General features: G+C 34.0%; 1 protein-coding gene across 1 annotated transcript; it reads left to right on the plus strand.

Annotated features, from left to right (window-relative positions):
- Positions 1-285: 285 nt before the first annotated feature.
- Positions 286-12,687, plus strand: LOC123227597 (calmodulin-binding transcription activator 2). The gene is given in 14 exon segments (XM_044652653.1): positions 286-493; positions 2,068-2,187; positions 3,626-3,741; positions 3,896-3,984; positions 5,087-5,129; positions 5,981-6,164; positions 6,311-6,436; positions 6,572-6,867; positions 7,899-8,417; positions 8,866-8,998; positions 9,001-9,547; positions 10,341-10,917; positions 11,841-12,161; positions 12,371-12,687. Coding segments are annotated over 14 exon segments (3,231 nt in total). The 5' UTR covers positions 286-453; the 3' UTR covers positions 12,491-12,687.
- The last annotated feature ends 1,436 nt before the right edge of the window (positions 12,688-14,123 follow it).

A 14,123-nucleotide genomic window follows, 5' to 3' on the forward strand; every position in this document is an offset into this window, starting at 1 on the left:
TAATGTTAATAATAAAAAATAAATTATGAAGTTTTATTACCTAAAATCCAATGCGCCTTACCTGTGTTAACTGCTGGATACTAATGTATCACGTGCAAGTGATTTGGAATTAAAAAGGTTTAATATTACAATTTAACTTTTCCCACAGATTTAATTGTACAACCTTGGAAGATTTAATGTAATTGAATAATTTTAGTAAAGGATTAATTCACTCAAAACAATTCATTAATAGTTTTTTGGTCGTAAAGGTTCCCACCAGATGTCGAATAATAATTAGGCCAAAAAAAATGACACGAACTTTCCTTATGGTTTCGCGTTTTCCTCAGAAACCTCCCCTCTCTTTCACATTCAAAAACGCTGACTCCAGCCCCATTTTTAACTCCAGTCATATCAAATCAGTCAAAATTTTGAATTTTCTCCTCTGTCTCTTCGCTCTGATTCATCTCTGTTCTAATGGCGGATCGTGGATCTTACCCCTCCGGTGCTCGCTTAGGTCAGCTCTTTCATGTTTCTTTTTCTTTTTCTTTTACCATTTTTCTATGAAATTTCTCCATTCTTCGATTTGATCGATTGTTGAATCAATACTTTAGGTATTTTTATTGTTTCTGTGTAAGTGAAATTAATATTAATAACCAAACAAGTTATTTTTTTTTCCTTTAATTGTAATGATAATGGAGTGCGAATTTTGCTAGATCAGTTTTGAAGAGCAATGGAGTTCATGTTAAGAGTTTGACCGTTTGAGATGTTGTTTATTCCATGATTTATTGAATATCTAGTCTTGGATAGATCTGTGAAGAATTTGTATGGTTGACATGGAATCAGTACGTGTAAGTTGCGGTATTACTGTTTGTCTCTTGGATGACTTGACTTAGAAATTAATGATGGCTTTTCTGGTTTGATGATTGCTTTCCAACTGGGCTGCAATCTAGCTGAGCCAAGCTGAGTATTGCTGGGCTTGAGCTCGGCTTGATTGAGTTTATGGAAGGCTGGAGCTGCTGACTCAAACATGGGTTGAGAAATTACAGTTGAATCTCATAATTTATATATTAATCAATTACCCTATATTCAAAGTTCAGTTGTATGTGCAAGTTTTAAAAGTTAGTGGGGTCAAATAAAATTTTTCATACTAAGATATAAAAGTTTAGAGAGGTTAATGTAAGATTTTTGGGATGTATATGTAATATTTAAACTTTTGGGGTTTATTGACTTTATACAGCTCGCCTAAGCTTGCCAACTCAGATGTGGTTGCAAGCTCACGAGCTGAGAAACAGCAAGCTTGAGCTTGACTAGATAATAACCCAGCTGAACCTGACTCGTTTCCAGTGCCAGTTTCCAATGAAGAGGTTAGAGGTTCAAGTCTTCTTGTGCCTAGGTTTATCCACTAGTTTCTAATCAGGTTGAGAATGTTCTGGGCATAAAAAATAAAAGAAGAATTAAAATCCAGTATAGATTCCCAATGGCAATGATTATCTTTGGAAAGATTAAAAAATGTTCCAGGGTGAATGATTATTACGAGTTTTTGTTGCATATGTATTAATTCTTCAACCTGTGAAATAGAAGCCTCTATAACTTGTCTACTACTAAAAATGGTAGCTGGAGGCTGAATTTATGTGGGGATATCACTTTTCTATTATGTCCTTTAAGTTGTGGTTGATCTGAGCCTAGGCATGGTCCAAACATATAAGTAAAACTTTGATTGGTAATAGATTTATGTGTGGTTGTTATTTCTTATTTGTGATTTGATGATTCTGGTTAAGCTGTTTTAAGTCATGAACTCAGTCCATATCTTTTTTGTATATTATTTATATACGAATTTGAGTTTTTTTTTTTTTTTTTGAGTTTGATGACACTATGAGAAAATCAATGACAGTTTTCAAGAATTTACATGCCTTCTCATGTGTTCCTAAATTGATCTGCTAAGTTATGACATAATTTTCCTGTAGTGAAAAAAAATTTTCTAGTATGATCCTTCAACTATGTGAATCCTCATTTTCCTCCTTGCCCATTCACAATATTTTTCTTGGGAATTCTTTCTTCAGTTAACTGAGTTTGGCATTTGATTTGCAGATTTTCAGCAAATACAGATGGAAGCCCAGTATAGATGGTTGCGGCCTGCTGAAATTTCCGAAATTCTTTGGAATTATCAGAAGTTTCATATTGCATCTGAGCCTCCTAACAGGCCTTCAAGTATGATTATCGCAAATTATCTTGAAGCTATAGTTGTTAATAATAATTCTTGGTCAATACTTGCTTGCATGGTAAAAATTTATAACTATACATGTAATTAATCATCTTCAGAGGCTTTTGATGCCAACTTCTTTGGTTCTTGCAAGTTTTGCCATGTTAAGCTTTTAATTTCTTAAAATACTAGTTCAACCAATTGCAACCGTACTTATACATTTACTTTGTACTGTAAGGAACAAACTCGGAAAAAATTTTAGGCTCTGAATTAGCTGTCAAAGATCTTTTGTTTTTACGTGTATGAACTTGTCAAAATGTGTCAGCAGGTTAGTCTGCCATTTCTAATATTGTGTTGTATAGCCCCCATGGTTGGTCTGAGTGATTAAAGCTTTTGGTTTCTGCCAAGGGTTCAACACCCATTCAAGCCATCTACTTAGTATATTTCATCCCACAAGTTTTTGGCTACCGAAGTTGTTGGTGATGAATCCAGGTTTCTAACATGTAGAAAGGTGGATAGATTTTTGTGTATAAAGAAGAAAATAGGAAATTTGTCTTCTATGCTTACAGCAGTTTTATGTTTTGCTTACACTTGTTTGTCAGCTGTTGCTGAAATCAGTTTTTAATAAAAATGTTCTTAGGACAACCCTTTTTTAAGAAATTAGTTAGTCATTTTGTAGTGTATTAAATAATTACATAAAATTGACTTTATATAATTCGTTGCCAGGAAAACTTAATTAAGGTGAAAGATCTTTGCTATTGAGTTATTGCTATGCAATTGTACATGATATATTGAAAACGTAAATTCTTCTAAACATACGTAAACCTGTTCAGCAACAGCTGACAAACAAGTGTTCTTAATATTTTGATTGGGTCTGCTATTCTAAACCTCTAAACTGGTTCTTTACTCTTGCTCCTTCCAAGTTTTCATTGCTCTTTTTGTTCAAATGATTTGGGACCTATTTAGTTGGATATGTACATTATAATTTTGAGAGGAGCACAAGTATATTATTTATCATTTTGCATTTTATTGAGAAAAAACTGGGTTACATGGTAAGAATTTGGCATTTTTTAGCCTTATCTAATATTCTGTTTTCATTTCTTAATATCGTTTGGAGGAATAGTTAGTTTATCTGCTCATATGATATAAACAACTGCGTACCAATTCTTTTGGCCTTACATATTGGACAAATTGATTGATAACTTTCATTTCTGAATTTGATGTTATTGATATTTTTTATGTTTCTGTGTCCCTTGTCTGCTCTTAGTTTTGCTTTTAGTTTTCACATATCTTATGATGTTTCCTTGTGGAAGATATTTTGAGAAGTTTGAAAACTCTGTGTTTATACGTAAGTGTTTGCTTCTTGTTGGTCATTTTCAAAAAGTTTCTCTGTTGAAGCATTTTTGTATATAACATTGTAGCTTGACATGCACTCCACGATGCCAGGTGGTTCACTTTTTCTTTTTGATCGAAAGGTTTTGAGATACTTTAGGAAGGATGGACATAATTGGCGGAAGAAAAAAGATGGAAAAACTGTTAAGGAGGCTCATGAGAAATTGAAGGTAAGGTTGCACTTAGCTTCTATCTGGGCTGTGGATCTCTGATATTAAGACCCTGAACAGTTGCATTTTTTTATCTCCTATTTTATGTTTTGGTATTGTGTTTCAAATAAAATGTACTGATAGTTTCAGAGATAAATTTTCCAAGCAATTTTAGGTTGGAAGCGTTGATGTATTACATTGCTATTATGCCCATGGAGAAGAGAATGAAAATTTTCAAAGGCGCTGTTATTGGTTGCTTGAACAGTAAGTGTGAAATCATCATCATCATCTTTTTTTTTTTTTTTTTTGGTTGTTGCTAAGAAACAAACATTCTCTCTAAAAGGTGTACAATTCTCCACTCTAGTGGACAAGATGTCCATACCCAAGGACAAGCTTTCCCTAAACCCAAGGGTTTGCTGAACAAAACAAAATGAAAACGCTTCTCCTGTTCTAAAATCTTCAACACAAAATCCATAATCAAATCTTCAAAAAACTCTTCCCTTGCTGGGTAATTGAAGATTCCCAAATTTGTTAAATAAAGAAAAAAGAAGCATATTTGAATTTTGAAGTGATAGACGCCCAAAGAGAAGCCTAAAAATTTACTGTATCCCACAAGGACCAGATCTCTTCACCACCTGTATCCTCAAAAATTCTCACCATCATCTTCATCTTTATAATGAACCTTCTTAACTTGATAAAACTGTTGTTATTAATGCCACTGGAAACTGATAAGAGTTCCAAAGATATATTGACACGAAGCTATAATTAATATGAGTGTACCTTGTAATTCCTTAATAGCTCCACCAAAGAAAATTGCTGCCAAATTAAAAATGATCGGTTTCGAAATATTTAAGAAAAAAAACTATAGATTTATAAAAAATAAACCAACATTTTTGATGTGGCTTCTCAGTTTGAGGCAAATTGATATGGTTCAGGGTTTGAACTGACCAAGCAAAATGAGAGTCTAGTGAAATTTGTATGAAAATTTGAATTATATTGCTAAAACTGTTACATTAAAATTTTTGTAAAGTGTTTAATAACTCTGTGAGTATAAGCATATATATGTTTCTTGATAGAATTTATTGGTTAAAACATTACTGAACTGAAAAGTAATGAACTTATTCTTGTTACCAATACTTAACAAAACAGTTATGATAGGATGCTGAATTAAGCTGAACCGATGACATGTGTTTGGCTTTATTTAGATTAAGGGTTAATCGTTTAGTTTGCACATCCCTAACAGTGATGAGGTTTATTGGAACATTCATTAACATGATATTCATTGATTCTTGGATGGAATCTTGACATTTTTGTTTATTATATATATTTTTTTATCTGGGTCTTATGAAGAAATTTTATTTCGCAGGGATATGATGCACATAGTTTTTGTCCACTATTTGGAAGTTAAGGTATTCCTTCATCTTTAGTACAATTAGTAATCATTATTTCAATTTTGAGATTGGCTTAACCATTGGATGGGAAGGCCATTCATAGTTCTTCAAATGTATTATTGAAATTTCCATTTACTTCTGTATTAATTTTCATTTTGCTTGTATTTATTTTTTCTTGAACCAAAGTTTGTATGAGGTTTGGATTTTTTGAATCTGAGGTTCCAATTCTAACTTTGAGTTAGAGGAGAGAATACCACCTTATAAAATATGGAAGAATTTCTGATATGAAAAACTCTATAAAGATGATAGAAGGCTTCATTCATGGGAAAATCTCCTACCCAATTTGCCCTCCCACAGCAGAACTTGTTCATCCCCCAAGGTAAAGTCTGAGTGATAGATGAACAATGCTCTTTAGATATAGCTTTTCAAGGGTTTATAAGAGAACTCTTGTCAATTGTGTTAGTGCCTTTCCCATTTGGATATGTACTTTTTCTCCAACTTATCAATAACAAGACAACTTATTCCTTGAGCACATAGAATTACCAAACCACCTGTAAGACTTATACATGATGATCTTGGAGGAATTCTCACACATTACAGTCGCTTGTAATTAGAAATGGGTATTGTCTCTATAACTAGCGTGTAATCTAGCATATTTCAATTTTTCTCATTCTTCAACTTGAAGTTCTTGCTATTTTTTCAATATTGTGTTAGTGATTGTTATATTTTATCTTATTTAAGAGGTGTTTATGTACATTGAAGATCCCTTTGATTTTCTTGCAAAGTAAAAAATCTTCCACATATTACATGAAGATATTTATAAGTATTATCTACTTAATTCGTCTGCTTGATTTTTACCTTCAAAACAGGGTAATAAAATGAATGTTGGAGGCCTGAGTGAGAGTAATGAAGTTATATCGAATCTAGGAAAGGCCAGCCCTTTGACTTATAGCTATCCTGAAAATCATAGCAAAGCACCTTCAGGATCAGGAATTACAGATTCCACTAGCCCAACCAGCACTCTGACATCATCATGTGAAGAGGCTGATTCTGGTATTTTCAGGCATTGACTAATTTTATCCTGGTCATTTTTTTACCCTATTTAATCCCTTGAGTGATGAAGTTTCATTTTATGAACTTATTACCAATTTTAATTATCATAAATTTACTTTTATTGTAACCTTTTGCATTCTCCTTAGGAGATAGTTATCAAGTGAGTTCTAGATTCTCAAAACATCTTCACTCTCCACAAATGGGACATGCACCTACTATGGATAAGATGAATTTTGGCCCCCTAAATTCATACATTGCGCTTCCTAAGACAGGTAACCTTGTTTTCTCAAACTCTGTTCTGATTTGATTTGTAATGTCCTTGTTAGTTATTATTCCCCAGTTTCTTCATGTCAATAGCTTTACATGATATGACATTTAAACATGATAATATTTGAGACATTTACCAGACAGTCACGAAGGTCAGTCATCAATTCCTATAGATCAACTGCCCCGGGTTCTTGGAGACAGACCCAAAGATAATCTTGATGGTACTTATACAATTGAGTCTCAAAGGACACTTGGTTTGGGATCATGGGAAGAGGTCTTGGAACAGTGCAGCAGGGGACTTGATAGTGTGCCCTCTAATGCTGGTACTGGAATCAACTTTCAAAAAGACAATCTGATTCACGGTGAACTTTTATCTGGCCAGAATTCTGTCAAAACAGAGTACTCGAGTTCTGTTCCTGTCCAATCAAATTCTCAGGTACCTGTAACAATTGTGACTTGTCCTGTCTGATTCTCTTAAATGAAAAGTTAGTTGCTATTAATTTCATATGCAACCTCCTTGCTCTTACTATATGTATTTGGTATGAAATGGTTGTCTATCATGCAATCATTAATTTTCCATTTTGATTTGTGTTTTTTGCAACTGGAGGTTGTTAGGTGTCAAAATCTCAGATTGCTGTTTTTGGTGTTTCTAGTGCTATTTCAAAACAGCAGAAAAAATCTTTTTGGTTGGTCCCACACAGTCACAAATTGTATAAGAATATACCTGCAACCCAATAGCAGGGTTTGATGGGCTCTTATGATGACACAAGGTCCATAAAGTAGGGAGTTTGTTTTATCTCACAGCATCAGCAATTAATAGTCTAGGTTAGTTCATAATTGTTTGGCTACTTCAACTCAGTAAATGTCTTTAGCGTAGACACTGATGCAACTTCTGAAAGCAAAGCCTCAAGGTGAAAGAAACTTAGATGAAGTTCAAAGGGAAAATACTACCAAACTGGCCACTGGATGTCACTTGGGGCTGTCTATTGAACCTGTTTTATTGTGCAATATTTTATTATTGTTTTTCAACTAAAGACCAATTTTGATTAATTGTTTACAAAATAGTTTTCATGACAACTGTTCTTGAATCTGTTTTGGAGAATAAATAGTTTTGCGAGATTACTTAATGAAATATAAGCTAGATTGCCCCCTTGTTAAAATACAGTCCAATTATTTGGGTTGGGTAAAAGTTCTCAATTCCAGCTACTGAAAATTTTTTATACTTTCATCTACCTTATCTGGTATGACTGTCATTTGTAAATTGAAAAATAAGATTTACTTTTGTGACCAGTCCATCTTGAACTTGTGGCAGTATATTGAAAAAAATACTTTATCATTTATGAATTACTTGCGTGGTACCATTTTTATCTTGTTTAATTTACTTGATTATATCCATGTTCAAATTTTATTTTCTTTTAATCTGAAATTTATATGACTTTGTTTTTTTAATCTAAATATTTTGTCCAGATTCCATTTGCAGATGATTCCTTGCACTTGTCAAATTGGAATCTCTGTTCAAATTTGGATTTGGCATATGATCCAGATGTTGGGTTATTTGAGGGAAATGAAGCTTGTTTACAAAATGCTCTTGAGGCATTTCATGGTCATGTTGATCAGCAATGTGAACTGCCTATACAGAACAATCTTTTGCTTGGAGATTTGGAATCTCAATGTTTGTCAAAATCTAGTTATGAAAATGAAATGCATAGAGAACATAGTATCAATCATGCCTTTTCTATAAAACAAAAGTTACTAAATGGAGAATGTGGCTTGGAAAAAGTTGACAGCTTCACACGGTGGGTAAATAAAGAACTGGGTGAGGTAGAAGATTTGAATATGCAATCCTCCTCTGGTATTTCATGGACCTCTGTTGGGTGTGAAAATGTTGTTGAAGATTCTTCACTGAGCCTCTCTCTTGCCCAGGATCAGCTCTTCAGCATAACTGATTTTTCACCTAAGTGGTCCTACACAGATTTAGAAATTGAGGTATTGAATTATTTTTTATGTCTAGAACTGATTTATCAGCAAGTAATCCACATGCCATGAAGCAGACAATTGGCTTTTCCTTTTAAATATGGCATCCCTTTGATTTGATTAAGCTGGATTGTTAATTTTATAGTCCAAGTATTTACCAACTTTTTCTGACTTCTTTTAATTATGGTTTAATTTTATTCCCTTGAGAAATAGCTAAGTCTGAAGCAACTCAGTGATTTTGGGAAAATGTTAGATACCTTCAATTACCGAAAGTCCCTGGAATATACCATAAAGCCATCTTGTAAATATAAAAAAGGCCCATATAATATTAAGAAAATATTCTATTTATTTGTTTTCTATATCAAAAAGGCCTGTTATTGATTGAAATGGGTACCGATTTAATGTAGAAAAAGGGGAAACTTTTTTATTTCTTATTTGTTTTGTTTAAACCATGTAACAGGTTCTGGTTATTGGAACATTTTTGAAGAGCCAACAAGAGGTAGCTAAATGTAACTGGTCATGCATGTTTGGGGAAGTTGAGGTTCCTGCAGAAATTTTGGCTGATGGGGTTCTTTGTTGTCGTGCACCCCCTCACACGGTGGGCAAGTTCCTTTTTATGTAACGTGTTCCAACCGGCAAGCATGTAGTGAAGTCCGAGAATTTGAGTTTAAAATGGGCTCCGTTAAAGATGTAGTTATTTCAGATGTATATGGTTTTGCCACAGGTGAAATGATTCTTTGTCTTCAACTTGAGAAGCTCCTATCTACAAGGTCATTGAGTCTTCCAAATTATCTCTCTGAAAAATCTTGTGAGAAACTGAATATAATGGGTAAAATCATTTTTCTGAAAGAGGAAGAGGAACAGATGGTGGAGCCAACCACAAAGAACTTGTCCCAACATGGAATGGAGCAAGTCCTTCAGAAGCAGATGAAAAAGAAGTTGTATTCCTGGCTCCTTCGTAAAGTAATTGAAGATGGTAAAGGACCTAGTGTTTTAGATGATGAGGGGCAAGGTGTATTACACTTATCATCTGCTCTTGGTTATGATTGGGCCATAAAGCCCACTATCACTGCAGGAGTTAGTATCAATTTCCGGGATGTGAATGGATGGACTTCCCTTCATTGGGCTGCATTTTGTGGCAGGCAAGTACCTTTAAGCTTTGATTTTTAAAATTTCTTTTAAATGTGGGCCCCATTCTCTAACAACTTATTTCTATTTGGTTTAGAAACTATTCTATTCTGACATGGAAATTTTAACATGTTAAATTATTCACTAGTTCTGGTTAGATATGATTTTCTTAGGTTTTATTATTTTAGTAGATTCTTTATGAGTTATTGGAAGTAGACTTGGTTTTTAGTCCTTTCCTAGATCACTATGTACTATAAATTGGAGAAGCCATCTAATAGTTTCTTCTTGTGTGCTGGATATCACAAAATGCCTTCACCTACTCTTCCCCTTCTCCCCTACTCTGTTTCTTTTCCCTTCCTGAATATAATAGCATAAACACTTCCAGAACGCTTTCGTACTAAAATTCTCGCACATGCTATCTAGCATATGCCCTAATTTGCCTTTTAAATCCAACATTTTGTTCTCAAAGCTGCATGTTGCTTTAATCACCATACAGATAAATTATTTTCAAATTATAAGAAGCTGGTTTTGAAACATGTTAAGGTTTAATGGCATAATCTTCTCGACTTTTTGTTGAATTTCGTTGAGAAAAAGAACTACTAAATTAAACTCCCCATCCCTCACCACACTCTGACATTTTTAAATGTTAAGAAAGCCAATGTATTTTAGAAAATTTATGAAAACGTTGAGTGTATTTTTCTACATTCATGAATCTCTCATGAGGAATTTAATATTTGTCGTTCAACCAAGTCAAAAATCTTATGTTATTATATGGTTGACTTTTGGTTAAATCCTTGTGACATTCAGAGAGCAGACAGTTGCTGTACTTGTGTCAATGGGCGCTGCTTCAGGAGCTCTGACCGATCCCACCCCGGAATTTCCTTTGTGTAGAACTCCTGCAGATCTGGCTTCAGCAAATGGACATAAAGGAATTTCTGGTTTTCTAGCAGAGTCTTCTTTGACCAGCCACCTCTCATCCCTTACAGTGAATGATTCAACAGAAAATGGTGCCTCTGAAGATTCAAGGGCTCGAGCTGTGCAAACTGTGTCAGAGCGAACACCCACTCCTGTGAATCATGGTGATGTATCAGATGCACTATCACTGAAGGATTCACTAACTGCAGTCTGTAATGCTACACAGGCTGCTGATCGTATACATCAAGTCTTCAGAATGCAATCATTCCAGTGGAAGCAGTTAACTGAGTTTGGTAATGACTTTGATATTTCGGATGAGCATGCTCTTTCGCTTGTAACAACTAAGACACTCAGACCTGTACACAGTGGGCAAGCCCATGCTGCCGCCATACAGATTCAGAAGAAGTTTCGTGGTTGGAAGAAGAGAAAAGAGTTCCTGTTAATTCGCCAAAGAATTGTTAAAATCCAGGTACAGATATCAGTTTCTCATGGGCTTTATTCTTTTTCTTTTTTAAATAACAATTCTCCCTAACAAATTATATGTACTAATTTGTGTACTAACAATGACATTTTATCACATGAGATAGTATTACTTTATCTCTAATTCAAAATCACCCAATCATATGGTGACACATCATTGTTATTACTTAAATTTGTATTTATAGTTTTGTTGTTTTTTTTTTTCCTCTTGCCTTGGATGCTGCCTGTTTGATTTTGCATGCAGTGTAAAATGTCTAGTGAATCATCTGTTTATGAGAAAGTGTGATTAAGTTGAGTTTGGACACACTGTTTTTTTGACTGTTTGCTTATAAGTAATAATTTGTATACTAATAATTAAGATTAGGTTTGAGTTGAGTTGAGTTATGTCGAGTCGAGTCAAGCTCAAATATGGTTAAGTTTAAGTTTGGTTTGAATACATAATGATCAGTTTAAGTTTGAACTCATTCGAGTTAATTAGAGATATTAGATGGTTACTGATGAAATAAATAGTATCATTAATAAAATGATTAGTATAATCAGTGGATGAACAATATCATTAAAAAGAGATTCAAGTATAATTTAAGTTGAGTTGCCGAGCTAAAGATTTAGTTTGGATTCAATTTAAATGAAGTCGAACTGACTTCATTTGGATCTAGCTTTACCAATGATGGCATGTCATTACATGTTTGAATGATTTTGAGAGAAAGTAACATTCAATCATTTGGTGGGATATCATCGTTCATACACAAATTAGTATTTATTGTTAGTACACATAATTTTATTTTATCTAAATTGATTACACAACAAATAGGCCCTTTTTTAGTTTTTTTCCCCATTTTCTACGGTTCTTAATCTGTACATAAATGCATTGAACATGAACATGAATGCTGACTTACAACTTGCTATGTGAAGGCACATGTGAGGGGACACCAGGTAAGGAAACAATACAAATCAATTACCTGGTCAGTTGGAATACTGGAGAAGGTCATTTTACGCTGGAGACGAAAAGGAAGTGGTTTACGTGGATTCAGACGAGACGCTCTCAGTAAGCAGTCTGAACCACAATCTGAGTCCTTAGAAGACGACTATGATTTTCTCAAAGAGGGAAGAAAACAAACAGAAGAAAGGTTGCAAAAAGCACTTAGTAGGGTCAAGTCCATGGTTCAGTATCCTGAGGGACGAGCTCAGTACCGAAGGTTGCTGACTGTTGTTGAAGGTTTCCGTGCGGCCAAGGTATATTTTCTTATTTTCTTTTTGTCATTACTTTTTTTTTTTTTTTAAAAAGAAAAATAAAATTGTAGGTGCAGAATATTATTATATGTATAAATGGACATTGAATCCACTCTGATGCCCAGTAGTATTATGCATTGTTTTGAATGTTGGTATCCTAGTTGATAGCAGGTTTATAATGGAAGGTTATTGAGTTTTTGATTATTTGGCAGGAGGGGTGTGATATGGATTTAAGCGGCTCTGAGGAAATGATATACGATATTGATGAAGATCTGGTTGGTATCGACTCACTTGTTTATGATGATACTCTCATGCCCATTGCATCTGATTGAGTGGCAGTGGCGGAGGCAGAGTTGCAGCTTTATGAAGGTCCTAACTTCATTCTGTCTGTAAATATAATTATGTGCTCAATATGGTTATTATTTTTATAACGTTAGATTATTATTTAAAGAGGAGGACATGGTGAGATATACATATGAACAATTAGTGCTTACTCCTATATTTATTATTTATTGCTTTGGATCTTGAAGGGATAGGCCATATATCTATTTATACAATATTATATATAGGTTATTTACAATATATATATTATAACTTTTCTTCTTTTAATGACATTGTTAAAGGAAATATATGAATTTTAGAATTGTTGACTACGCAACGCAACGGTTCATGTTGAAATTAGCGCAGAAATTTTGGGTCATGACATTGACAAGCCATGTAGGTTTTTATGCAGGCCGGCATGTCAAAATATAATTTGTGAAAATTTTAATTTTTTAATATTTTGAGGGTTGCCCGGTGGGCTGTGAATGTTTTTGCTGGCTTGAGATTGCGTTGTCCACCAATGACAGAAGATTCCTTACGTCCATTCACAAGAAAATTCATCAAGTGGAAAACTTTGTGTTGTCCACCTACAATTCGGTACTCGCAATTGAATGCGCAAGATTTGTATCTGAAAAACATAAACATTTCTTCCACCATGTCCAGCTTCAGTTAAATCCAGGACTACCACATAACTATTCTGCCATAAGATTCAGAGTGTATGTACCATAGAAAAAGTTCATAATAAGCTGTAAACACAATCCACAATGATTCTTGATGACATTATGAATTTATTGTCGGTATTAAGTACATTTTGTTAATTACCAAAGTTGGAGCTGGAATCAGCTCCATAAACTTTGGATGAAATTGTTGAGGGATGAGATTTTACCAAAGTTGGGAAGTTGGAATCACATGGACCAATAGCTCTCCATGGATTTTGGATGGAATCCTTCTTAAATCTTTGATTTGATACCAATTGTCAAAGCCTTGGAAAAGTGTTAGATTAGTGGTTTCTCTATCCCAAAAGCCAGCTGATGGAATGAGATTTTTCCTCACATATATGTACCCTATCCAACTTAATTCTCAACCAATGTGGGATATTCAACATTAGACTTATGAGATTAAGCAACCTAAGTGATACCAACAAAAGAGCAACATATTCTAATGTAAAAGTTGGAAAACTCGAGGGATACGTACAACCCATTTGATTTATAATCAAAGAAAATAAATTACAATTGCAAAACATTGCGGTTGGAAATCAAGTGATAAATGCTTAGTGTTGATATTGTCTCAATTTACATATAACAGATCACTTAAAACTATAAATATTATCTATTTTTGTTTTTGTTGACCTTACAGTTTTGTCTTTAAAAAACACCTAATGGAGAGAGGGAAACAATAGATTTATATTGACTAAAGACCCTTAGCCCCATGAGATTTTTGGTATCAACACTTACTAATTCAAATGTCAAATCTGCAAAACATAAGACTTCTAGGACCACAGCTAACCTCTCAACATTCTAGCAGCTAAGCTTTGAATTTCAGTATACAATTGCGAAGACAAAACTAGAATGCTTTGTAAGTTGTAATACAAGATCAAACTTGACCAGTTCAAAGGCACTAAATGAGATTAAACCCAGTTCATTA

This window comes from Mangifera indica, chromosome 10 (genome assembly GCF_011075055.1).
Source record: "Mangifera indica cultivar Alphonso chromosome 10, CATAS_Mindica_2.1, whole genome shotgun sequence".
NCBI lineage: Eukaryota > Viridiplantae > Streptophyta > Magnoliopsida > Sapindales > Anacardiaceae > Mangifera > Mangifera indica.